The 27,171-nt window shown below is 39.0% G+C and overlaps 1 protein-coding gene across 3 annotated transcripts in view; it reads left to right on the top strand.

The window, feature by feature from the left end:
- Nucleotides 1-26,981, top strand: part of nalcn (sodium leak channel, non-selective) — a 129,528-nt gene extending 102,547 nt beyond the window's left edge. For 2 of the 3 annotated variants that reach the window (XM_059562107.1, XM_059562105.1), the window contains 20 exons: nucleotides 8,550-8,681; nucleotides 9,069-9,236; nucleotides 9,751-9,855; nucleotides 9,949-10,055; nucleotides 12,158-12,278; nucleotides 12,370-12,468; nucleotides 12,560-12,653; nucleotides 16,191-16,297; nucleotides 16,374-16,448; nucleotides 16,629-16,748; nucleotides 17,163-17,231; nucleotides 17,345-17,493; nucleotides 17,709-17,802; nucleotides 18,032-18,164; nucleotides 20,824-20,939; nucleotides 22,472-22,629; nucleotides 22,861-23,011; nucleotides 23,750-23,899; nucleotides 23,996-24,110; nucleotides 26,108-26,981. In XM_059562107.1, the coding sequence (XP_059418090.1) occupies nucleotides 8,550-8,681; nucleotides 9,069-9,236; nucleotides 9,751-9,855; nucleotides 9,949-10,055; nucleotides 12,158-12,278; nucleotides 12,370-12,468; nucleotides 12,560-12,653; nucleotides 16,191-16,297; nucleotides 16,374-16,448; nucleotides 16,629-16,748; nucleotides 17,163-17,231; nucleotides 17,345-17,493; nucleotides 17,709-17,802; nucleotides 18,032-18,164; nucleotides 20,824-20,939; nucleotides 22,472-22,629; nucleotides 22,861-23,011; nucleotides 23,750-23,899; nucleotides 23,996-24,110; nucleotides 26,108-26,250 (2,406 nt within the window). In that variant the 3' untranslated portion in view covers nucleotides 26,251-26,981. The remainder of the gene's footprint in view (nucleotides 1-8,549; nucleotides 8,682-9,068; nucleotides 9,237-9,750; nucleotides 9,856-9,948; nucleotides 10,056-12,157; nucleotides 12,279-12,369; nucleotides 12,469-12,559; nucleotides 12,654-16,190; nucleotides 16,298-16,373; nucleotides 16,449-16,628; nucleotides 16,749-17,162; nucleotides 17,232-17,344; nucleotides 17,494-17,708; nucleotides 17,803-18,031; nucleotides 18,165-20,823; nucleotides 20,940-22,471; nucleotides 22,630-22,860; nucleotides 23,012-23,749; nucleotides 23,900-23,995; nucleotides 24,111-26,107) is intronic. The other variant, XM_059562106.1, reaches the window with a different exon arrangement.
- Nucleotides 26,982-27,171: the final 190 nt, after the last annotated feature.

Below are 27,171 nucleotides of genomic sequence, written 5' to 3'. Positions count from 1 at the left end.
AGATTACCCCCTAGATTCAAAATTAAACTCTTAGTAAAACAAAATAGTGATCATAATCATGCTGAGGCTGTGTAGATTAATGTTTTTAATATATGTCAACTTGCGCATATGACCCGTTCCATGCTATACTATCTATGGACCGGAGCCAAAGTCCGGATCAGACTGTGTGTGCTGCCACGGTTTGCATGAAACAATTTTTTTTTTTGCACCAACAATTTGCACCAACCGAAAGCTTATTTACTTTGTCTGAATCTTTCCCTATCACCTACATTGTGCACTACGAGCCATTCACTGTAAAGGAAGTACTACACTCAATGACCGATCTCAGCCGGCTTTTCAGCATCAATTTATAGTGCAGGGGGCGGGCGCTTCGGATTCTAGAGAGCATTTGATTTGTCGGAAGATTTGATGAGAAGATGATGTACGATGTGACGTCAAAACAAAAAAAAAATTGTTGAGCTGTTTTGGCGAAAGTGACGAACTGTAAACTTTGAATGCTTATATCTTCTAAATGAGAATTTTGTCACTGTCACTGTCATTGTCACTTACTTTAAGTAAAGTAAAAGTAACTTACTTTACTTTTTTATGTCAATGCATTGATTTATTACTGAATACACTGACTAGCTTGCAGTTTCTTTGGAATAAAGAGCTTTATGAATGTTACAAACCTATAGTTTTTAACTGAGAAATCAATAAATATTTAACACCCCTACCTTCCCCCACAAAAGCGGCATGGTAGTGATCTCATATCTGATGTATAACTCACAACACAGCAACACACCTGTAGCTGTATACAGTAACTTAACAACAGCAACACTGCTTTAACAAAAAAGGCAAAACAGCAAGATTAATTTGACATCAAATCAAAAATTGTAAAAATGCTCTCTAATTGCTCTCGCGGTACTTTGATGTCATACAAAGAACGGTCTGTTCAAGTCAAATGCCTATTGTGCAAACCGTCTCGGTTACTTATGGTAACCCTCGTTCCCTGAAGGAGGGAACGGAGGTGCCACGTCGGTGACCGACGAATATGGGATATTGCTTCGATAGACCAATCTACTTCGAGTGTAAACTAAACGAGCCAATGCACATTGGCATGAAATTATTGCATCCAGCTGCCGCTGATCACTGCGTGAGTATAAGAACTTAGCAGGTGCAATGCATTCCAGTTTTTTCGCTGAGGAGCCGAGCCGGGGACCCGGCAGCTCAGTGGCGGTACAGCAACCATGGCGACTGGACGTGGCGTCTCCGTTCCCTCCTTCAGGGATCGAGGATTACCATACGTAACCGAGACATTCCCTTTCAGTCGGTCATTCTCGACGTCACGTCGGTGACCGACGAATATGGGATCCCTATCAAAGCGCCATGGGTGCTGCCCCTTCCAGTGCCCTGTGCGAGCCGCCTGCGCCCCTATTAGGTGTAGGCCGGGGCTCAGAACAAGTAGCTCCACTCACCGTTGTCAAAGCACCAGAGGTGGAAAGTAACGAATTACATTTACTCGCGTTACTGTAATTGAGTAGCTTTTTTGTGTACTTCTACTTTTTTAAGTATTTTTTTTAATCTGTAATTTTACTTTTACTTAAGTATATTTTGTTTGAAGTATTGTACTTCGCTACATTTTAAAACACATTAATTACTGAGTAAAAAAAAAAAATCGCTCCCTGGAAGCTATGTCAGTAAATAATGGGCAGGAGGGCAAACTGGCGCTAAAATCACAAGAAAGATGCAGACGGACAAAACAGGCGTTAGTGGTGCAGACACCGCTGAAAACGAAACCCTGTCATATTCTGAAGTTGAACTCAAGGAAATGAAGTGAACCCCTGGCCATATGTATGCTCTATTATGCTGTGTATGCTGTGCTTGCCTAGGGAGACCAAACTAGCAGTTTATAAAATCTCGACAAGACATCAACCCCACGTAAGCATATAGAGGTGAGCTAAATAATTGCGTCATTGCATTGGTGGTTAAAATGATGCTTTGACATTTTAGCAAGAGGTTTTGCACAAATTAGCCAAAAAGATTGGTGCGGAGTGTGCGATATATATTGTCTGCGATAATATCATAATTGTTGTTTTAATGATGTACGCGCGCATTTAGAGTGTTCTTTCACTGTGTGATTCAGTCTGTTGAAATGCATTTAGAATGAAATCAATCAAAATCATTTAGAATCAAAATCACACAAAGAATGCTGTCTTTTCCTCTAAAAATCATAATCACACACACACACACACACACACATATATATATATATATATATATATATATAGATCAGTGGGGATTTCTTTAAGACTGCAAGGGAAGCTCAGCTTCCCCTCTAATGTAAAAAAAAAAACCCAACGGTCAAATATGTACTATTGTGTATTATGTATTGTGTTAATCAGCTACATGTCGGCTGACTCGATTTTCTTCTCATACATTCCCGTAGCGTCACAGTGCATTTCCCTGTTGAAGCCGAGCGTCCATTGACTTCGATGGGGCTGCTTTGAACCAGTGTTGCCAGATTGGAAATGTCCAAGTATCGTACCAGAAGTTCAAAATTATCGTATTTGGAAGAAAATTATCGTACACGAGTCAAAAGTGTTATTTATCTATTCTAAACCAAGAACATTTTGACACGACCTGCAAATTACCAGAATAGATAACAAGGCGTATTGTTGGACAGAAGCAGTGAGAAAAAATACATACCATTATTTGCAGTGACTGTCTGCGTCGCGGCGCATATTAAAACATATTAAAATGATTTTTAACCCTTGCTTTGTCGCGTCCAGTGAAGAAAGAATTTAGCTGTTGCTGCGTGGTGCAGTTAACTCCACATCTGAGCCGCTGTCATCGGAATCCTGCGTGTTGCCAGATGTTGATGTTCATGGACCGCAACTAGTTCTCATTGGCTTTAAAGCAGGGCACTCTCCTACATTCTTAACACACCCTCAGGTGCACATGAACGCATTTATAGTGTCTGTAATGAGCCGATTTCATGTATGAGTAAAGAAGCCCTATGACTGCAACTACTATCATTACAATTTTCACAAAATTCTAAAATTATCGTACATTACGGGATTTTTTTCATTATTGATCGTACATCGTACAGAGGTAAAAATTATCGTACAAATACGATAATTATCGTACGTCTGGCAACACTGCTTTGAACAGTTTTTTTCAGTGCTCCGAAGCTAGACGGTCATTGGATAAATGCTGCGATTATGTCCCGCCCACGGACGCTCAGCGTCTCTGGAGGTGAATGAAGACTGGGCTTCCGCGTGATGATTGGAGGATCTGTCGATCTCCTTTTGACTGACAGCGGTCTGCACCATAAGAAGTCGGCGAAGCTGTTTCACGCTCAGTCCCATGATCGCGGATTTCTCAAGTGTATTCGAAAGACAAACTGCGGCAATATTTCTTGATATTTGTAAAATGCAGAACCACCACAAAATTAAATTGGTAACTAAGACAGATTGAAAATGTGCGCGCGCACACACACACACACACACACTATAGCCATCTAGTGGTTAAAGTGATTTATTGAAATTTTTAAACTGAATTTCCCCAAAAATGGGCAAAAATCTTACATTAAACCGTAAAAATTATCCATGGTATCCCCATGTATGAAAGTTAGAAATCTGGGTCTTTTATGAAGTGAATTTAACCTGAAATGCTTTTTTCTTTTTTTGTAAAAAAAAAAAAAAGCCTATTTAAATAAATATTTATTTATTTATAGAAATGTAAAAGATTTAAATCCTCCAAAAACTGTACAAAGTTTAGTAAAAACATAAATGAACAGAGTAAAATTATATTTGTAAAAAATTTAAATATTTTACTATTACAAAATGAAATGTTATTGTCTGGGGTCAAAAAGACCTCGAGTGTCACTACAAATGAAGACCATCAGAGGGTTATAATGTAGGCCGAAAATGAGCTTCCCCTCTTTGAAAGACCAGCAGCCGCCACTGATATATATATATATATATATATATATATATATTTTTTTTTTTTTTACAACAGGACAGTAAACTAAGAGACTTGCGTTTTAGACACCATATTGCCATTGTTTTTGCTCTATTTCTACAACAAAAATTTATTCCAAACACAGCCACCAAAGCAAAATTTTGCATCTCTGAGCAACATGACAGTGTTTCGTTCCTGAATGAATCAACCGTTTAAATGATTTGGTTCAATCGCAATGACTCACTTATTAACAGTGACTTGCTGACACATACTGGCCATTTTAATTTCACATTTAAAGTATCTTTTGATTTTTTTTTTTTTTTATAATTAAGTTTTTATAATTTCAAATGAGTATTCAACATTTTATGTCTGGCATATCAAAACATTATTCATGCATTTGTAACTGCAGGTTAAATGCATTCTTGTCCTGCACTAAACAGTGTAATACATCTAAATGCCACGTCCGATGAAGCTTTTGCATTTCCTCTGTATTGAAAAGATGAGTTTGTTGATACTGATTTGCCAGATAACAGCCCAAATGTTTTATTATTCTAAATAACTGATTCCTTTAATTAAAAACAACTAGTTTGAGATTAATAGACCTATCCCAGGAGTGTCAAACTCAGTTCCTGGAGGGCCATAGCCCTAACCCTGCTCCAGCACACATATCATGTAGTTTTCAAATAAACCTAAATGATTAGATTAGCTGGATCAGGTGTGTTTAATTAGGGTTAAATCTAAACTGTGCAGGACTGTGGCCCTCCAGGAACTGAGTTTGACACCCTTGGTCTGTCCCATTTTTGACTCCCTCCCACTGGTTAAAATGTAACTAAGTAATTTTTACTCTGAGTAAATTTTAAATGAGCTACTTTTTACTTTTACTTGAGTGGATTTTTTAGACTGGTACTTTTACTTGTACTTAAGTAAAATTTCATTAATGTAATGGTACTTTTACTTGAGTAGAATATTTTTGTACTCTTTCCACCTCTGCAAAGCACTTACTCACTGGGTGAGATTGGATAACACTGGGAAAACGTACCCGGTCCGCTTGGAAGGAGGTCTCAGAGGCAAATACACATATAGCATCCGTTTAGGAGTATACAGAGAAATTTGAGGTGATTAAAAACCCTCTTGGGAAGGCAGATGTCTGCCGGGGAAACACGGACTCTAAGGCTATACCGTGGACTATACACATACGAGTACCGCTTAGGTCTCAATATGGAACTCACCCTTCCATGGTTCTCACAGATACATCATGAAGGCCTGGCGCCGGACGTTCCGCCGCGTCCAGCTGCTTAGAGTGATGGAGGATCTCAACAGGGTCTACAGTACGGACACTCTGGAGCAGTTTAAGCAAGCTGACACTAACCGGGGCCTCTCAGTACCACTACCCGTTTGAGGTGAGAACAGAGGAGGATACCGGCTCTACACGAAGGCTATAGAACCTAGCGAACGTGTTAGGGGTCGCCCAGCCCGCAGCTCTACAAATATCTGTCAGCGAGGCGCCACGAGCCAGCGCCCAGGAGGATGCAACACTTCTAGTTGAGTGAGCTCGCAACCTGAATGGGCAGGGCACATCCTGAGCCTGATAAGCCAGGGTTATGGCATCCACAATCCAGTGGGCCATCCTCTGCTTAGAGACGGCACTCCCCATCTGCCGGCCTCCGTAACAGACAAAGAGCTGGTCTGAGGTCCTGAAGCTTTGTGTCCGGTCTACGTAGCACCTTAATGCTCGGAAGGGACAAAGCAAAGCCAGGGCTGGGTCTGGCTCCTCCAGGGGCAGCGCTTGCAGGTTCACGACTTTGAAGGGTGTAGTGGGAACCTTGGGCACGTAGCCAGGCCGGGGCCTCAGGATTACCTGGGAGTCAGCCGGCCCGAACTCTAGGCACGAATCGTCGACCGAAAATGCATGCAGGTCCCCTACCCTCTTGATGGAGGCCAGTGCAAGCAGGAGCAGAGTTTTCTCGTAGATGGTGCTCTTGCCGAAGTGATGGTGTTCGCTACCTATTGGGGTAGGTCACCTAGAACCTCCGCGTCCCATCCAGGGACCAGACATGGAGTTCCCAAAGGTCTGGACACGGGTGCCAAATGGTGCCCCATCTCTGAGTCAGTAGATCCTTCGTCAGAGGAATTGGCCAAGGAGGGGCTATCGCAAGGAGCACTAGTTCGTGGAACCAGGTCCACGTGGGCCAATACGGCGCTATTAGCAAGACTTGGTCCTCATCCTCCCGGACTTTGCACAGTGTCTGTGCGTGAAGGCTCACTGGGGGAAATGCATACTTGCGTAGGTCCCGGGCCAGCTGTGTGCCAGTATGGCCGTGCAGAGAGTTCCCTCGGTCAGGGAGGAGAACAACTGGCAGTGAGAGGTCTCTGGAGAAGCAAACAAGTGTACCTGAGCGGCTCTGAACAGCCTCAAAATCAGCTGGACCGTCAGGGGATGGAGTCGCCATTCTCCCGGGAGCATTGCTCGAGACAGCTCGTCGGCTGTATGACTGAGCAGGCCTGGAATCTGAATGGCACAAAGTGACCTCAGAACCTTCTGACTCCAAAGGAGGAGGTAGCGGGCGAGTTGTGACATGCGACGAGAGCGCAGACCACCTTGTCGGTTGATGTACGCTACAGTCGCAGTGTTGTCCATTCGGACCAGCACATGCTTGCCTCGTAAGAGACCTTTGAGACGGTTCAAGGCAAGGTGTGCCTCTGCAGCTGCAGGCCCGTCCAAACCCCTGAGACTGCATGCCCGTTGTACGTGGCCCCCCAGCCGGTGGTGGAGGCATTCGTGTAAACCACAGCATGCCTGGAGATCTGCTCTAGGGGCAGCTCTGCCCAGAGAAATGCAAGATCTGACCATGGAGTGAGGGTTTGGCGACAGGCCGGTGTAACTTTGACCCGGTGAGTGCCCCGCTTCCACGCCCACCTTGGGACTCGGCCATAAAGCCAGTGCTGGAGCGGTCTCATATGTAATAGGCCGAGCGGTGTAAGTGCCGCCGCGGCCGCCATATGCCCCAGGAGCCTCTGAAAGAGTTTCAGTGGGACCGCTGTCCTGCTCTTGAACGTATTCAAGCAGGCTAGCACCGAGCGCGCACGTTCCTCTGTGAGGCGTGCTGTCTGTTTGACCGAATCCAACTCCATATCAAGAAAAGAGATCCTCTGCCACGGCGAGAGTTTGCTCTTTTCCGAGCTGAGCTGAAGGCCCAGCAGGCTCAGGTGCCGGAGCACCACATCCCTGTGCTCGCACAACTGATCTCGAGACTGTGCTAGTATCAGCCAATCGTCTAAGTAGTTGAGAATGCGAACACCCTGCTCTCTGAGAGGAACTAGAGCTGCCTCCGTGACTTTCGTGAAGACACGGGGAGACCGGGACAACCCGCAGGGCAGGACCTTGTACTGATATGCCAGTCCTTCGAACGCAAACCGCAGAAAAGGTCTGTGGCCCGGAAGGATGGACACATGAAAGTACACGTCCTTCAGGTCGATCGCTGCAAACCAATCTTGGGGATGGACGTACCCGAAAATGCGTTTCTGTGTCAACATTTTGAGCGGTAGCCGATGGAGGGCCCGATTCAAAACTCGCAGATCCAAGATCGGTCGTAACCCACCGCCTTTCTTGGGTACAATGAAGTATGGGCTGTAAAACACCATCCTCATATCGGCTGGAGGGACCGGCTCTATCGCGAGTGGGACTCCTGGGTTGCTCCACTGGATCGGAGGTGCAAGAGGAGTGGTGGTCCCCAGAGGGTTGGTTCCCTGCGGGGTTTGCCACCACTGTGACCCTCAAACCACCCGCGCTACTGCCGGAAGTGGTTCTCATCTGTCGGCCGCCAGAACGAGCCCCAGATCGCGGCCGCGGCAATGGGACTCCGCCCCCATGAAGGTAGCGGAGCCTGGTTCGCAGCTCCGAGATGGTCATATTCCCGCAGTGAGAACATGACTCATCCACGAAAGCCACCTCAGCGTGCTCGACGCCCAGACACGTGGGGCAGCGATCGTGACCATCACCTGTTGCCAGGTAACGACCGCACCCAGAAACGCACGGGTGAAACGGCATCCTTATAAGGACGATCTGTCGTCTTTACAAAGATGCACCCATGAAGCTCTTTTAGAGAAATTTGCTCTTTAGGAAATGCTCTTTTAGTGCTGAGGCGCACAGGGGAATTGGCCGCTTGCAACATGACAGGGGTAGTGCAGCCTGAAGTGTGCAATCCACTCGACACAGGAACGACCGCCACTGAAGCGCCGTCTCGCCAACACACAAAGCTTCCGAGAGCGTGCTGAACTCGTAGTTCACAGCAGACACAGTTGAGCAGAGTGATACTAACGCTTGGCTCCGAAGCGAAAAGCTGGAATGCATTGCACCTGCTGCCTTCTTATACTCACGCAGTGATCAGCGGCAGCTGGATGCAATAATTGCATGCCAATGTGCATTGGCTCGTTTAGTTTACACTCAAAGTAGACTGGTCTATCGAAGCGATATCCCATATTCGTCGGTCACCGACGTGGCATCGAAAGTGACCGACTGAAAGGGAACTTCAGTTAAGTTTTTTATAAAAAGCTGCTTTATGAAAAATTGTATTCTTTTTTACACTAATCTACCCCTTTCCCTGCAGATTGGAGAATACGTCTTTGTCATCTTCATGAGCCTTGAGTTGAACCTGAAGATCATGGCAGATGGTCTGTTCTTCACTCCCACTGCAGTCATCCGAGACTTCGGTGGCGTCATGGACATCTTCATCTACTTAGTAAAACTCCATTCTCAGTTCTCCTGTGAAAAACCCACATTCCTACACATGTGAAATGCAGCCTTCAAGCTGATTACTCACTTCTCTAATAAGGCTCTGAAGATTGTGTTTTAATGATCCTAAACAGTGTTTTTATTTATATGACCCAGCCACGTCAATTTCATCCTGTTTACTCATTTCAGAAGAATTATGCCTGTCCCACACAAATATTATTTGCATTTAATAAAACAGCCTACAACGGCACTACTGACTATTTCATGAGTAATACTTATTGCATTCATATTAATAAAGCAGAAAAAATAATCTGCAGTTAGTGTTTTCACATTCAAGATCAGGATTAAATGAAGAGTTGTGCCCTTTAAGGTGATCTTTCTGCCCACTCTGTAGGTCAGTCTGATCTTTTTATGCTGGCTACCAAACAATGTGCCTCCTGAGTCTGGTGCCCAGCTTCTCATGATGTTACGCTGCCTACGCCCACTGCGTATCTTTAAACTGGTGCCCCAAATGAGGAAGGTGGTTCGAGAGGTCCTCAAGGGTTTCAAAGAGATCTTCCTGGTGAGTATTAAATCAGCCCACTTCCTGCTTGTAGTCGCTTAATAAAAGAAGATCAATGATGGCTGGCTGTTTGTTAATTCTTATAAAATATACATTTTTCGTGCTAACTTTTTTGTTTCCTCGTTATGCCTATTAACATTTATTTTTTAGCATTTATAATTTTTTGTAAAATTATTTTTAGTGTCTTTTTTTGCAGCATTGTTTCAATAGATGATGATATTTTGAAACAAAGAGGTTTGCGTTCTGAGTACATCAAACACAAATGTTTTGTGATATAACCCCTTTAATAAAAAATTAAGAAGCTCTCTTCTTTGCAGGAATGGAATGTAATGCATTAACTCAGCAGTATTTGTCTGAGAGATTTCTTTATGGACCTTCTTTATTAAAGCTTTGCTCCTCTTGGGTACTTTTCTTTTAGCTTTTTATAGTGTTACTGTATGTGAGATTAATAAACTGACCATATTTTGTGTGAAAGCCATTTTGCTGTAGACTGGATTATTGATTTCCCAAACAGGTCTCTATTCTTCTTCTGACACTAATGCTGGTGTTTGCAACCTTTGGGGTGCAACTCTTTGCTGGAAAACTTGCCAAATGTAATGATCCCCATATATCCAGTAAGGTACAATGTAATTCTTGCAACTTTTCAAACTATATTCGGAGTGTAGGATCTTCTGTACTTAACTGAAATTATGTGCTTTGTGTACTTTCTCAGGAGGACTGCCATGGCATCTTTAGAATCAATGTGAGCATTTCAAAGAACCTGAATTTAAAGCTCAGGCCAGGCGAGAAGAAACCAGGATTCTGGGTGCCAAGAGTTTGGTATGAAATGGAAAAATAATGTTCTCTATAGTTTCTTTTTTTTTTTTTAAGGCAAACATCACTTTGACTGTTGCTTATACTTAAGATTATTCAACCCTTTACTGTTTGTGCTTAAAACATGAGTGATACATCAAATTTGTGACTTGTCGCTATTTTTTCTTTTCTAAGCCATTTGTTGAATTTGTCTGTCCAGTGACAAACACAGGCATACAAAGAAACACAATAAAGGAGGGACTCAAGTCATATTTAGTGACCAGATTATCACTGAGACTAGTAAGGGCCAATATGCAACCACTTACCCCAAAACTCATCAGAACAAAATAGCAACACCCTAGAAACCACCCAGAATACTCTGGAAACAGCTTGAAACACTTTACCAACGGAATAGCAATGCCCTGTCAACCACCCAGAACACTAGCAACTCAAAATGCCAAACATATAGGAACACCCTGACAAAGACTCAGAACACCTTAACATATTGTAGAAGCAATGCCCTGCCAACTACCCAGAACACTAGTGACACTCTAGAAACCAGCCAGGACACAGAGCAATGTAGCAACACCCTGGCAACTACCAGTGACTTTTGCATGGGTGCCATTCAGATTTATTTATTTTTTTTATTTTATTTAGAAAATTATTATTAATGCAAAATAAAATTATTATTTTGCCAGTCATTTGTCTAAAATTTTAAATACAAATTGTTTTACAAATGAATAAAATGTATTTCCTTTAAAAACACAGAATAATTAAACAAACCTAACCTGTCACATCTTCAGTATTTAGGTGTTTTTGAGAAATCCCTGTAGTAGCAGCTCATCTATGACAGCACAAACCAGTATGATGAATACTCTCATCACATAAACAGCACCACATTTTCATCATCTTTCATTGTATTTTCCCCATTAGCAATCATGAGTGTTGCAGTCCAGTTGTATGGTTTGTTGTGGGCACAGAGCAGGGGGCTGATTTATTCTTCCCTTAAGCTTAAACATAAACAACACACAATCATACACCCACTCACCAATGAGTCTGCTATTGCTCTAGATGTAACAACACAATGGCACATTATTTGTGAGACGTTAAATAATGAAGACCAGCAAAAGGCACACATGGGTCCATAGCTATTCTAGAGCAAGTAATGTTTCTGCTAAGGCTGAATAACAGAGAGATCTTTTTTCTTTTACCTTTGAGCATGCATGGTAAGAGGAAAAGAACAAGGGCGTTTGATCCTCTGGGTATTGTGTTCATGTTCAACCCATAAAGCAGTGCATCTCCAGTCCGCTCACATACACACACACACACAAAGACAGGCAGATAGACATCGTAACAGATTATAAAACAGGGAACAGCCGAAGTTGTTTTCCCCCTTGTTGTTTTTTCCATGTTATAAGAGCAGTGGAACTTTATATTTAACTCAGAAGATGAGTTGACAAAATTATTTGGTTACAAGGTAGTTGTTAAGTTTAGGTATTGGTAGGATCGAGGATGTAGTATATGATCATGCAGAATATGTGCTTTATAAGTACTAATAAACAGTCAATATGCTAGCAGTATGCATGCTAATAAGCAACTAGTTAATAGTGAGAAATGGTCCCTAAACTGTTTACAATTACTTAGATTCAACATTTCTTGTTGTTTCATGTCATTGCTTTAAAGTTGAATATAAAAAATACATTTGTGGTTCATATTTAATAATAATAATAATAATAATAATAATAATAATAATAATAATAATAATAATAATGTCTTTGTTTTTCCATTGTGACATTATTTTCATGACCATTACATACTATACTGAAAATCGTTCTTTGCAAGTAATTTTTTAAAACAGTATAAATTAATTTCAGTATACAACAATACTAATAAGATGTATGCTTACAATTATACTTTAACACATATACTTTACATTTTTAATATTATTTTTTCTGCATTACAGTAATAAAGTAAATGTACTCATGAAAATAATGTCACAATGTAAAAAAAAAAATGTACTTCATTTTGTAAGATTTTAATATTTGACTTGATTTAGAGGTGAATTTTTTTTCTTAATTAAAATAGAAACACATAAATATGGCAAATATCTTTTGAACTGCTGTTTTCAGGGCAAACCCTCGAAACTTCAATTTCGATAATGTAGGCAATGCCATGCTGGCTCTGTTTGAGGTGCTGTCACTGAAGGGTTGGGTGGAGGTGAGAGACGTCATCATACACAGAGTGGGACCGGTAAGTTTCCTTCATTAAGACACTAAACTGTATACTGAACTGACAGATCAGGACTGCACTGTTTAGGACCTTTGATTGTCTCTTAAAACAGATTCATGGCATCTACATCCACGTCTTTGTATTCTTGGGCTGTATGATCGGACTCACTCTTTTTGTTGGTGTTGTCATAGCCAACTTTAATGAAAATAAGGTATGGCAATTTTCTTACTGTTATCTGATGAGAAGCTACAGAAGATTTGTTGGCTGGTCCCTGATTAGATGTGTTGGATGTGTTTGTTTAGGGCACTGCTCTTTTGACCGTGGATCAGAGGAGATGGGAAGATTTGAAAAGTCGACTGAAGATTGCTCAGCCCCTCCACCTCCCCCCACGTCCAGGTAAGTGCTCACTTGAGGTCTCCAGAAATAAAATGGCAATTTGTGCACCATAATAATGTTGCTCTGTTGTAGTTTGTGCGCCATCATGTGTTTGAAAAGATGGAAGTACCAAGAAAAATATTGATGTATTTTAATTACACTGATGTATAAATTACATTAGTTTGTTTGATTCAAAGTCATAATACTCATACTTTCTCTGTAAAAGACATCGGATGATAACTAAGGCTTCTTATTTCAAGAGGAGTTTGAATCTTCTGAATCACTGAAACAGCCAAAAATGACAGTTGTGATGCACAGATAAACGTCACCAGAGCAGCTAGTGTACTATTCAGCAGCAGTCTCTCATCTCTTTCTTTCTTTTTTTTCTCTCCCGTCCTCCATCTTCCACTCTTCCTCTGCTGGCTAATGAGCCATCCCTGCTTTGCATGTGTTTCCTGAAGCATTTAATCAGCTCTCTTCTGCTGTAGTAGAAAACAAACTAAACTTAAGCTTTCAGCAGTGGGTACACACCAAAGGCAATCACACACTTGATAATAACCACTCCATTTCTGAGTCAGAAGTTGCAGCTGCTTGTAGTATGAATGACTTTGCACTATGTGGGTACCTCAGAGCCAAAGAGAGAAGAGCGATTCTGTCTGTATCTCCCGTAGATTGACTGACTGATTGATTTGACAGTCGGATGCTCTGTCATGACATGTAGCTTGTTATGTTCTTATGTTTGACTGCAGTTGGTTCACCTGGAAACAGACACTTCAAAGACATGTTTCATAACAGCAGGAAAGAATAAAAATAATTATCATAGTAGGCTATTATCCAAGCATAGTTTATGTGGCAATTAGACAAAAAAAAAAAAAATTCCAATCTACTGACAAGTGTGCATATTTGATTGATATGTTTTGAATCAAACTCCAAAGTGTGCAATGGACAGATTTTCAGTACATTTTTATTCTTTTTTTAGTCATTATGTACATCTGAGTTGTTCATTTATCCTTTTAACCAATAGGAAAACATGCAGCAGCTCTTTGTAAATTTCAATAGAATTGTTCATCTATGCTGCCTTTGTAAACAATGGGCTGAACCAATGGCTTTTTGCTATCAGAATGGAGGCAGCATGCTCTTCCTCAAGTACTGATCTAATTTTGTTCCAACAAAACAAAATGCATTTTTGTGAGGCAAACTGCAAGTTATGCAGCCTTTCTAATAAAAATTTCCCTCAAAGAGCGATCAAATTTGAATAATGGTTTATTTCCTTTCTTTTTTTTTCTATTACCGCTATTGAGCATAATTAATTCAATTCAATTTAATTCAATTCAAGTTTATTTGTATAGCGCTTTTTACAATACAAATCATTACAAAGCAACTTTACAGAAAATTACGTTTCTACAATATTTAATAGTAGCTTATAAGTGGTGACTGTCAGTTTGTGCGCGTATGACAGGATTTTTCAGAAAAATTAATACAAGACGTAGTCAGCCAGATGATGAACATTATAACAGCAATTATTATATGATGCTGTCACACTTGTAGCAATATTTGTTAGTTCTGTTTGTTGATTCAGGGTTAGCATCGTCTGAGGTCCTCTGAGGGTCAGCATCATCTCTTCTCAGGTGTTCTGGATCCAGACTGGAGCTTGTGTAAATCCTGCAAAACATAGAAACAAATAGAGACATCATTAGCATAGCTGCTGATCCAACAAAGTAAAATTAATTAGTTTAACCCAAGCTAAAGAATAAGAATGTGCATTTGATCAGATATAACTGCAGTCACAATTTAAGAGATACATTATGCGAATGCTTGGCGAAAAAGATGCGTCTAGATTTAAACAGCGCGAGTGTGTCTGAACCCCAAAACATTATCAGGAAGGCTTTTCCAGAGTTTGGGAGCCTAATGTGTGTAAATAATTAATATACATATATTCAGCCGGGCAGAGCAGTTTGAAAAAATAATTACTACTACTAATTATTATTATTATTGTTATTAATTAATGAATTAATGAATTAATTATTATTATTTTATTGATTGATTTATTATGATTTTTGATAAGTCATACAACAGACAAAACACTTCTGCTTGTAATAGTGTTGTTATTATTAACTAAAACTAAAACCAGTAAAAATGCAGTCATTGAAATAAAGCTTAAATAAAATAGAATAAACTTATTATTGAATAATTTAAACTCAAAGAAATTTGAAATGTTGCCTTGGCAACTAACTGAATTAAGTTGAAATTGAGGTATTAAAATTATATATATATATATATATATATATATATATATATATATATATATATATACAAAAAAAATGTAATGTTAAAAAAACTAATAAAAATAATGAAAGCCCTTGACCAAATTATTTAAAATAAAAATCCATATAAATATAAACACTTAAAATATAAAAAAGGTACCGTATTTTTCGGACTATAAGTCGCACCTGAGTATAAGTCGCATCAGTCCAAAAATACGTCATGACGAGGGAAAAACATATATAAGTCGCACTGGACTATAAGTCGCATTTATTAAGAACCAAGAACCAAGAGAAAACATTACCGTCTACAGCCACGAGAGGGCGCTCTGTGCTGCGCAGTGTAGACTACAGGAGCACTGAGCAGCATCTCTGGCAGAATAGAGCGCCCTCTGGCGTCTGTAGACGGTAATGTTTTCTCTTGGTTCATTTCTCTCGGTTCATGTCAAATTAATTTTGATAAATAAGTTGCACCTGACTATAAGTCGCAGGACCAGCCAAACTATGAAAAAAAGTGTGACTTATAGTCCAGAAAATACGTAATATAAAGTATTGATAACAAATTGTAATATATAATAATAATAATAATAAGACACATACCTTTGGTGTGATTGGCCCGGGTTCAAATCCACTGTGACACTCCCTGAGCAAGACACTTAACCCCTAGTTGTGCTTTGGATAAAAGCGTCAGCTAAATGAATAAATGTAAATGTAATAATAATAAATAATAATAATAGTGTATAAATAATACTTAATATTACTGCATTTATGTTCAGTGCATGCCATATAATAACTAAAATGAGGGATAGCTATAGAGAGTTGTGGATGGCAGAAGGTGGAGCTTCCTTTGTGATTCCTGACGGGTAATCTGCCCTGTGCAATAACAGAAAAATCAATACCTTAGTCAGCACTCGGCACATCTATTCCAACTCCATTGAAACCAGCTTCAAATAATCTGTCTGCACTCTGTGGCTGTTGAAATGAACTTGTGATTATGGTGTATGATGAATGCCACTCAGATCTCATGACCTTTTGCTAAAAGACAGCAAAATGATGATGTAGTGGATTTCTAAGGAATGCCAAGGGTAGAGCTTTTACCAAGTGCATTGAATGAACAGTTGAGATGATTTTCTTTCAGTGAGTCTTTTAATTGATGATAAAGGAGAATGTTGAGATTACGATGAAGGTCAGGGAATTTTAACCAGGTCTTTGTTTTATAACCAAAGCTCCGGATCCTTCTTTAAAGGCCTAATTTTCTGTTCTTTCAAAACTGAAATTCCTTTTCTTCCATTTACAGAAAATGGTGGATTCCGTGCAAAAATGTATGATATTACCCAACATCCATTTTTCAAGCGAGGTATTGCAGTACTGGTTTTAGCACAGTCTGTCCTCCTGTCTGTTAAGGTGAGGAGGGTAACACCAACAAATACATTTTTGTTTTATTTCTGCACTAAATTTTGTGTATGTGTATGTATTACAGTGGGATGAAGTTGACCCGGTTACTGTTCCTTTGGCCACAATGTCTGTGGTTTTCACTTTCATTTTTGTTCTGGAGGTAAACATGTTACAGAATATATTTCAAATTCAGTTTGTTGTGCTTTCACGAGTCAGTCAAAGCAAGATTTCTTTCCAGCCACAAAAAAAGTTATAATAATTCACCAGAGGCCTCATAGTTCATTAGGTCTTTTCGTAAGTTTTGTACGGTCATGGCATAATTAAATTTGCTCTGCCGCAGGTGACTATGAAGCTGATAGCTATGTCACCAGCTGGATACTGGCAGAGCAGGAGAAACAGATATGACCTACTCGTCACATCCCTGGGCGTCATATGGATCATTTTGCACTTTGCTTTACTGGTACACATTAAAATGTCATGCATTTTCAGCCTGGGTTTTGTAACTTTTACCTAAATTATTTCATTAAACATTTAAAGTGATTCCAGAATTCCTTTTGAAAAAACAGAAAACAATGTATTTGTTTTAAGGTGCTTATATTTATGAATATAAAATGAATAAAATTATTCAAAAACTGGATGTGTACAGTACATCTTCAGTTATTATCAAAGATTAATTTCTAGTAGTTTCTATGTAATTTCTAGTAAACTCTGATACCAAATTCAATGAAATTTTCAGTCAGTCTGTTGTTTGAATTTCGCATTCACAAAAGTTTCATAATACATTATTTAAATTTAATATTTGTTGCTTTAATTTTTGTTTTTGTTGATTTAAATGTGCTTTATGCTGTAAATAATTGAATTTCTGTTTCTTCAGAATGCTTACACGTACATGATGGGCACATGTGTTATAGTATTCAGGTTTTTCACCATATGTGGGAAGCATGTAAGTATACATAAATGATTATGCTTGTAAAAATATGTGCCATAACATGAAAATGATATATCCACTTCAAACCCTTCAGTGCATTTTCCTCCACTGTATTCTTGTATTTACAGGTGACATTAAAGATGCTTTTGCTAACTGTGGTTGTCAGCATGTACAAGAGTTTCTTTATTATCGTGGGCATGTTCTTGTTGTTGCTGTGCTACGCTTTCGCTGGTGTTGTCCTCTTCGGCACTGTCAAATACGGCGAGAACATTAACAGGTAAGCCTTCTAGTGACACATGGAGGCAGTGATTGGACTGTGCCAGATTTGTAACACACTTAGTACTACCCACAGCGCTGATATAATTGGTGTTGTCTAAACGTTTTGCTCGAATGTCCTACTTGCATTTGGTAGAATCAGTTTTCAGGTGCAGCTGACAGCATGAGAGGAAGTGACTCTGTGTGAGCTGTTACTTTTTCCTCTCTCACCAACAGGCACGCAAACTTCTCCACCGCGGGGAAAGCCATCACTGTACTGTTTCGAATAGTCACAGGTGAAGACTGGAATAAGATCATGCATGACTGCATGGTAAGAGATTTGATGGCAGCTCCATTTTGCCCGCAAGCAAGTTTGCTCGCTGTGAAAATCATTTAGAAAAAGTAAACAATTCTGTTAAATAAATCAGATGGAATTGCAAATATAACTGTACAGCATCCAGTTTCATTTGACACACTTCTGAATGATTTATTTAAACAAAAACACATCAGCTGCAAGCCCCATGTGTTGATTATGGTTGTTTATCGGCCTTGTTCCCCAGGTGCAGCCGCCATTCTGCACCCCAGACAAACACCGCTATTGGGAAACGGACTGTGGCAACTATGCTGGCGCCCTCATTTACTTTTGCTCCTTCTATGTCATCATCGCTTACATCATGCTCAACCTGCTCGTAGGTAAGCACCTCTTTCCCCTAACTGCTGACACAATATCCTGTTCCATCTTCCATGATGGCATCTAATTTCCTCCTGCTTTAGACGCTAGCCAAACTAGCACATACAATATAATATCACTGCCCATTCTTCTTCCTGATGTCCCTTCATGTTAATTTTTTTTTATTTTTTTTTTTTTAATGGTTGTCCCTCTGAGAGACTCACACTCTTAGCTCAGCACTGGTCACTATTGAATATGAATGAGGCTTTGAATCACTTTGGGCCAAAGCCAGTTTAGTTTCTGCCTCTATTCCTCTTGGTTTATGGACTGTATAGATGTGCACACTGTGCCTACGTTGTGGTTTACTGGTGTCCCCAACAGGCTACTTAATTAGCAAGCAGGGTTGTGCACCAATCAGAATTGATTTTAGAATGCTTTGTTCCAAATATAATTGATGTACCAGACAAATGCAGTATTTATGCAGTAGCTTAATGCAGTAGAAGTTTAAAAGTATATAGGCCTTTATAGACACAGAGAATGATCAATATCAAGGATGCGTTAAATTGATCTGAATTGACTTTCATAATCTTACAAAAGATTTCTATTGCAAATACATGCTGTTCTTTTGAACTTTCTATTCATCAAAGAAAACTGGGAAAAAAGTATCATGGTTTCCACAAAAAATATTAAGCAGCACAACAGTGATGAAAAATTGGGCCTTAAATCAGCATATGATTTCTGTCACTGAAGACTGGAGTAATGCCTGCAGAAAATTCAGCTTTGCCCTTGCATTAAAAATATATTAAAATAGAAAACATTATTTTAAATTGTAATATTATTTCACATTATGTCTATTTTTACTATTTTTGATCAAATAAATGCAAGCTTGGTGAACGTATGAGACTCGAAAATATTTGTAAGATCTTGCATAATCTTAAATGTTTGTGTAATTAACGTTGAATTTTAGCAAGACTTCCATAGCTGATAGGATCCACAAGCTAGACCAACTTCATCACCTTCACCTGCACCAGTGCTATTTTAGTATCATTGAGATACTATTATAGTTATTCATATTTTGAATGAGATTTTATCAGTACTTCCTGATTTTGTTAATTAAAAAAAATTGTAATTTTGTTGTTTTTGTAATTGTTACAAGTTTGTTAATATAAGTAGTATATTAGTTTAATTTAGTTGTTTTTAAAAATGTTTTAGTTTTACTTATGTTAGTATATCAAGTTAAACTAAATGAAAGTGAGAAATGTTGCCATGGAACAACAGAACAACAGAGAATATAATGGAGTTATTAGAGATTAAGGATGTCTATGAAGCACATATAAGTAATTCATATAATGTTAAACATTCAATATCCACGCCTGTAATGCAGATATGCACAAGCTGATAAGCAGAGCGCGCGGCGACACAGATGCTAGAGCTTGTTGAGTGAATATCTCTAGACATCACTGGAAAGTTTGTAGTTCGGTCTGATATTTCAAAAGCAAGTAAGTAAAATGTACGTTATTTGTCAAGTTATTTGATGGTAAAGAGAGCGAGAGAGAGAGAGAATCAGAGAGAGAACACTTATGTTGCATTATCTTGATTGATGTTTGCTCCATTAGTGCATGCATTTGGATTAAAACTAAATTGTAAATATAAAACAAACAAAAATTATAGGAGCATTCAATATAAATAACATTTATTTTATATGTCAAGCATACACGACTTTATCTAAAGCGCTGTGCATGTTTAGCTTGCTTTTAAAAGCCAAAGTATATTTCGGTTTTTACTTCTAGACGAGGGTCCAAGTACAGTGTGCATGACGCAAATTACATCACCAAAATAGTATCTTCATACTCGCATAATGTATAATGAGTGGTTCCGTACATTATTTTATGAAAATGTTTTGTAATTACAGTATTGAGTTTCAGCAATGGAACAGCTCTAATGCGCCATTAAAATGAACAGTGAAAGTAACAAAAGCTTATACAATAAATTTTAACAGGTATAATTAAGTGTGGAAATAACTGAAGGAAATATATGTTTGCTAAATGAAGCCAATTAACATGATTCATATTATTATTATTTTGTTTCTGTACCCAATATATATATTTTAAAAAAGTCAAAAATGCTGTGAAAATACAGGTATTGGTGAGTACCAAAAATGAAAGTATCGGACTCATTCTGAAAAAATGGTATCGGTGGGTCCCTAATAACCCTGACCTGTACTATAGCTTCAACCAACATAATCATGATAGTCCTAGCTGGTCTTTTCAGCAGGGTTAGGCCCACAAAACTCTCTACACCATAACTCACACATCGCTCATCTTTATGCTGTGAAATACAGAATTTTCAATGTGTTAGTTGCTTTTCCCAGCTAATTGCATATCCAGTGTTGCCACAAAAGCTGCTATAGTGGGCATTAGCATTAATGGTCAACATATTATAGCTACAAAATTTAAAAGAGGCATTTGAAGGTAACTATATTGCCCTTGATGTTTAATACGACCACAGCAATGCAAGAACACATGTTAAGTATGTACAACATGACCATTAGCTTGCAATGCATCAGCTTTTGTGTTTGCATTTGCACACTTCTTTAGAGTCTCTTTTGAGTTTTTTACACACTGTAAGTACTGTGCCTATCTGAAAGCTATCCCAACCATAATCACTTTATTTTCCCCTCAGCCATCATTGTGGAGAATTTCTCTTTGTTCTACTCTACCGAGGAGGACCAGTTGCTAAGCTACAATGACCTGCGTCACTTCCAGATTATTTGGAACATGGTGGATGACAAGCGGGAGGTGAGGAGGAGGAGGGGACGTGCCTGTGATCAGCGGCTGTCAGCGAGGATGACTTTAAATTAATACTCGCGTGTGCTCTCCGCACTGCCTCTGAAGCCGCAAATGAAAGAATCACACACATCGACATTCTCACCTCCAGAGTAATTGGAGGTTATTACTGCCTGTCACAGATAGTGAGATGTGTTGAGCTGTCGTCTTCATTAGGTGGAAACAGCCTTATTGAGAGCAGAAGAGAGAAGTGTTTTTAGATTTGACCCCCCCTCCCCATGTGATCAGTAATATCTGCTCGTGTATATGAGTTAAATGTGGCACGCCAGTTATTTACTGGCCTTAATGAATCAACCAGCAGTGGGATGAGCTACAAACACTTGAGGCCATAAGACACAGTTGAGCAAAGGAAGTGAAAGTGAAAGTGAAAGTGAAAGTGAAAGTGAAGTGACATTCAGCCAAGTATGGTGACCCATACTCAGAATTTGTGCTCTGCATTTAACCCATCCGAAATGCACACACACAGAGCAGTGAACACACACACACACACTGTGAGCACACACCCGGAGCAGTGGGCAGCCATTTATGCTGCGGCGCCCGGGGAGCAGTTGGGGGTTCGATGCCTTGCTCAAGGGCACCTAAGTCGTGGTATTGAAGGTGGAGAGAGAACTGTACATGCACTCCCCCCACCCACAATTCCTGCCGGCCCGGGACTCGAACTCACAACCTTTCGATTGGGAGTCCGACTCTCTAACCATTAGGCCACGACTTCCCACACAAGGAATATGTTAATAATTAGACACATGAGTTTTGGTCCAAATTCTAGTGAGCTTCCTCAATGTCTTCTAACCTTCCAATACAACATCCTGACTGTCTTGGAAACACACGTAGCTGATTTAGAACACTACATAGGCAAAAAGTTTTCACTAGTAGATGCAATAAAAAAAAAAAAAAAAAAAAAAAAATATATATATATACACTAAAGTTTCATTTGGCTAAAAACCAAAACCATAAACTGCCAGTTCTCCGATGTTAATTTACACCAATCAGTAAATGTAGTAATAGTCAAATAGTTAAACAACACAGATTTGGTCAATGATTTCAGCCTTCCAAAACTATTTCCGACGAAACCAAAAATTATTATTATTATTTTTTTTCTGATTTAGCTGTATATTTTAATTCATTTAAAAAATTGGTTGTTAGCATGTTAAATTACTCTAATATGCATAGAAATATAGTGCAAACAAATAATTTCCAAAACTGGCAATTTTTAATAAACTAATATTTAATGATAATGATTATGTATTTATAATAAATATTTTTATTGACTTCTTCACTATTCACAGTTCATTCTGAGATTGCCTGTTCTGCTAAGGATACATATGATGTGTCCTTAGAAATTTACCAAAGGAACTTGACTGTTATTCTTTAAAAAAATTTCTTGGTAGGCAGCTCACTAGCAAGAGTGAAAGTCTGAGAATGTTCTTACATAGCCTTTTGGCCATAATATCTAGCAGGTGTTTACTTAGGTTTTTTGAAAACAGGGAGTGATTCCTACCTCTCGGGTGAAGTTTCTGCTCCGCCTGCTGAGAGGTCGTCTGGAAGTTGACCTGGACAAAGACAAGCTTCTCTTCAAACACATGTGTTATGAGATGGAGCGTCTGCACAATGGAGGAGATGTCACCTTCCATGATGTACTGAGGTTAGAAAGGACCATTAGTATTCATTACAGCACATTTTTTTGGACAAAACAAAAGTGTTCATAACAGAACAAATCAAAATGTGCTATATAGAAGACTTACTATCAAAACTCAAATTTTTCCTAGTTTAAAAAGAACTAACCCTGAAAGGGCCAATCCATCGCTGTTGTGTTGTTCATTTGGTCCATTGACCTGCAGCCTATATGAAGTCATTGATGGTGTATGTGTTTCAGCATGCTGTCATACCGCTCAGTTGATATCCGGAAGAGTCTTCAGCTGGAGGAGCTGTTGGCGCGAGAGCAGCTTGAATACACTATAGAGGAGGAGGTAGCCAAACAAACCATCCGCATGTGGTTAAAGAAGTGCCTGAAACGCATACGAGCCGTGAGTTCACACAAATACACACACATGACTCTCACACTTCTGACACTTCAGTGATATTTACCCCAATTATCTGAAAACAGATCAGCGGTTTGACATTGACTACATTCACAGTACATTTCAACATGACCCAGATCTGATTTCACTTATGTGGAAATAAATCTGTAGTGTAGATTTGGTATTTATTTATTTTTTTACTTGCTGTGGGACTTTATGTCAGTCTGTCAGTCTAACTTGACAGTGTGACATTAACTTTTGTCTGAGTGAGACTTCTTTTAATTTTTTCTCCAAAGACAGAATATTGGAAAACTTGCTTTGCATATTTTTGTGGAATAACAACATTTATTGAAAAGATAATTTAAATGTGAGGTTGGCAAGCAGTTTCTGAGATTTTCTCATTCACATAGATATGAATTGGTGCCCAAAATAGCTGTCTGGAGGCGTTGTATAAACGGGCACTGAGAGAACTGCTGTCTCTTCTCACAAAGAAATCTGTTTTGAACAGGAAGTCAGAGTTAGGTGCTATTGGCTTGCGATGTGTAGCCAACGTCAAAGCTATAAACTAACACAGATCCTCTTATAGGATCACTGATGTAACTGCTGATATCCAGTGCAAATGCTTTTATTGTCATTGTTCAATAGAATAAATCCAAAATCATCATAGTGGCACTGGGATGGAAGCTAATATTAGACATAAAGGATGAACTGAATGAAAACACTGACACCACCTTCCTCCTTCAGAAGCAGCAGCAGTCATGTAGCATCATTCTCAGTCTGAGAGAGAGCCAACAACAAGACCTCCGACGGCTGCTCAACCCTCCCAGCATTGAGACCACCGTCCCCAGTGAGGACACCAACGCCCATAACCAAGACAATCCCACTCAACCAGAGGTAACCCTACTAGTGTCTATTCTTCAAAGACTTTACGTGTCACTGAGTGACATTGTAATGAAATGATCTGAAATGATTTTCCTGGTCTGGACCCAGCAGAACAGTGGCCTGCAGACCTTACTGAGCCCCACCCTGTCAGACCGCAGCAGCTATCGACAGGACTCCGCCGACCGACCCCAGAGGAAGCTGGGACAGTGGCGACTGCCTGCAGGTCAGCACCAAACACTTGCACAACTAAAGAAAGTTTGTTACATTTACAAAAGTATTGCTTTTATCCAAAGTGTCTTACAAATGAGGTACAGTTAGGCCCATATACATTTGGACACAAGCACAATTTTTGTTACCAAAACATGTTCAAGTTATAGTTATATAATGAATATGAGCTTAAAGCACACACTCTCAGCTTTAATTTCAGGGTATTCACGTCTAAATTAGAGGAAGGGTTTAGGACTTGGCTCTTTAATATATAGACCCCACCCCCCTTTTTCAAGGGACCAACAATAATTATAATTCTATTAAGAAGGTTAAAGGTCTGGAGTTGAATCTAAGAGTGGCATTTGCATTTGGAAGCTGTTGCTGCAAACTCACATCATGTGGTCAAAGGAGCTTTCCATGCAAGTGAAACAGGCCATTAAAAAAAAAAACAATCCAAGTGATCAGATCAACAAAAAAAGAGCACACTTGTGAGTTCAGCAACATAAAAAGGCCTGGATGTTGAGGGAAGACAACAGTGGTGGATGATTGCAGGATCCTATCCATGGTAAAGAAAACCCCATTTATAACATCCAGCCAAGTGAAGAACACTCTCCGGGAGGTACATGTGTCATTGGCGAAGTCTACAGTCAAGAAAAGACTTCACGAGAACAAGTAGAGAGGGTTCACCACAAAGTGTGAACCATTCACAAGCCTCAGGGATAGAAGGCCAGATTAGACTGTGCCAAACATCATATACAAAAGCCAGACCATTTCTTGAAAAACATTCTTTGGACGAATTAAACTAAGACCAACCTGTACCAAAATAACAGGAAGAAAAACTGTAAAAAATGGTGGAGGCAATGTGATATTATGGGCATGCATGTTTATTGATGATGTGACAGTAGACAGAAGCAGCTGTGTAGGGATATACTGTCTGACCGGATTCAGCCAAAGGCAGAAGTTGATTGGACAGTGCTTCACAGTACAGATGGACAATAACCCAAAACAAACTGTAAAAGCAATCAAGGGGTGAAATGTTCTGCAATGTCAAAGTCAATCACCTGATCTGAAATTCATTTCATTCGCTGAAGACAAAACTCAAGGCAGAAAGACCCATAAACAAACAACATCTGAAGACAGCTGCAGTAAAGGCCTGGCAAAGCATCACAAAATAGAAAACCCAAGTCTTTGGTGACGTCCATGGGTTCCAGACTTCAGGCAGTCATCACCTGCAAAGGATTCTCAACAAAACTTTCAAGATGAATATTTTATGATAATATTCATTTGTCCAATTACATTTGAGCGTGCTGTGTATAAAAATGATTGCAATTGCTAAAGTTACACATAATATTTTTGTTCAATCCCTTGAATCCCCCGAAAGTCTGCATTTCAATTTCATCTTGAATATTTAACTTTAGTTCTATTTTGATAACATACAGACCCAGAGTTATGAAAATTGTGTCAGTGTCCAAATATATATGGATTTAACTGTATTTAGCAATATAGGTAATGCCAAGTATTGTTAAAGGATCTTAGCATGATAACTATCCTGCAGAGGAATGCAGTAATTGATTAATTTATTAGTAATTTATTTGTAATATTTTATAATGTAATGCTTTAAGATTTTTATAGGTAATACTTTGATAGTCCGCTTTAGAAATTCTAACTATAAGTACGTGTCAACTTTTTCTACTAATCCTAACCTTAGTGCCAATCTAACAGTCTACTAATAATCTAATGAGTTAATTGACATTAAATTGCAAATAATAAGATTTGTTGACATGTAGATGAATAGGTGCATATAGTTGGTAAAATGTCTAAAGTTTATTATCCAAATAAAGTGTAAATTCTAAATGACTGTTGCTATATAATAAACAATTTACCAAGTTTCTCTGAATTTGTTTGAAAAAGAACAAAGACTTGTTCGTTTCTTTTTCCATGTATTTAGTATTCTGCACATTGTGTGGCTGGTTAACCCGTGACTCACATCGTAGTCTTGTGTTTGTCCCGCAGGGCGCACGAGTGTGAAGTCCATGGTGTGTAAGATGAACCCTGTGAGTGATGAGGCCTCCTCAGGGTCTGAAGTCAAAAAGTGGTGGACTCGCCAGCTGACAGTGGAAAGTGATGAAAGCGGTGATGACCTCATTGATATATGAAGCAAAGCGGCTTGCTAATGTTCTATCCTTTCCTCTTAAGAAAGGATCATTCGGCTACATATTTTGTTTTTGCTTCTTAAATGGCAGAAGAAATTATTCTTTGTATTAGCTTCACGTAGGTGTTTCTACGCTGATTTAAGCATCACCTGCACCCGTTCAAGCCACCTTTTGCTAATTCAAATGAAGACATTGTCAGTATAAACTATGTTAATGCTCACTCTACTACGGTGGAAAATTGAGCATTGTTTCGAGAATGAGAAATATCTTTGACGAAAGAGCAGTTGTAAAGTGTCCTCAGGAAGTTTATGTTACATAATGTAAGAGTCTATTAAACTGAAATCTAGATGTAATGATTAGGGAATTCACATGCTTCATGTGACACACCTAACCAAAGCCATAGCGTTCTCCTTGTTTGTCTTTGTGCCACCATCATTTGTCTTCATAAGATGCACAGTTATCTTGTGTTGTAAAACTGTGGGTTTACAGTTTAGAACATGCAAACACTTGCATCAATTATGGCAAGACAATGAATGTAACTGTATTATGTGTCTACGTGACTGTGATTTTTCCAGATATTTAATTATTATAATAAAGCTACATATGTAAGTTCTAAGATTAATTGAAATAATATATTGAAATAATATATTGAAATAATGTACTTAATATATTTTGTAAAAATGAAAATTGCAGCGATTTATTGCGTGCTTTTAAATTAAAAGTGTCTCGTAGTATCTGAAGTGGTTGTATTGTTATTTTAAGCGTTTTGTATTGTTATTTTAAGCTTTTTCCCTGGATTAATTATCAGGAAGATCTGAAAAGAACTATGCACAGATAAATAAATAATTACCGGAAGAACAAAGTAAATTATTTACAACAGCTGCAGTGTCTAGGTATATTTAAGAGAGTTTCGTTATAAACCTA

Source organism: Carassius carassius, chromosome 11 (assembly GCF_963082965.1).
Source record: "Carassius carassius chromosome 11, fCarCar2.1, whole genome shotgun sequence".
Classification (NCBI taxonomy): domain Eukaryota; kingdom Metazoa; phylum Chordata; class Actinopteri; order Cypriniformes; family Cyprinidae; genus Carassius; species Carassius carassius.
This window is presented reverse-complemented; position numbering and strand designations above follow the sequence as displayed.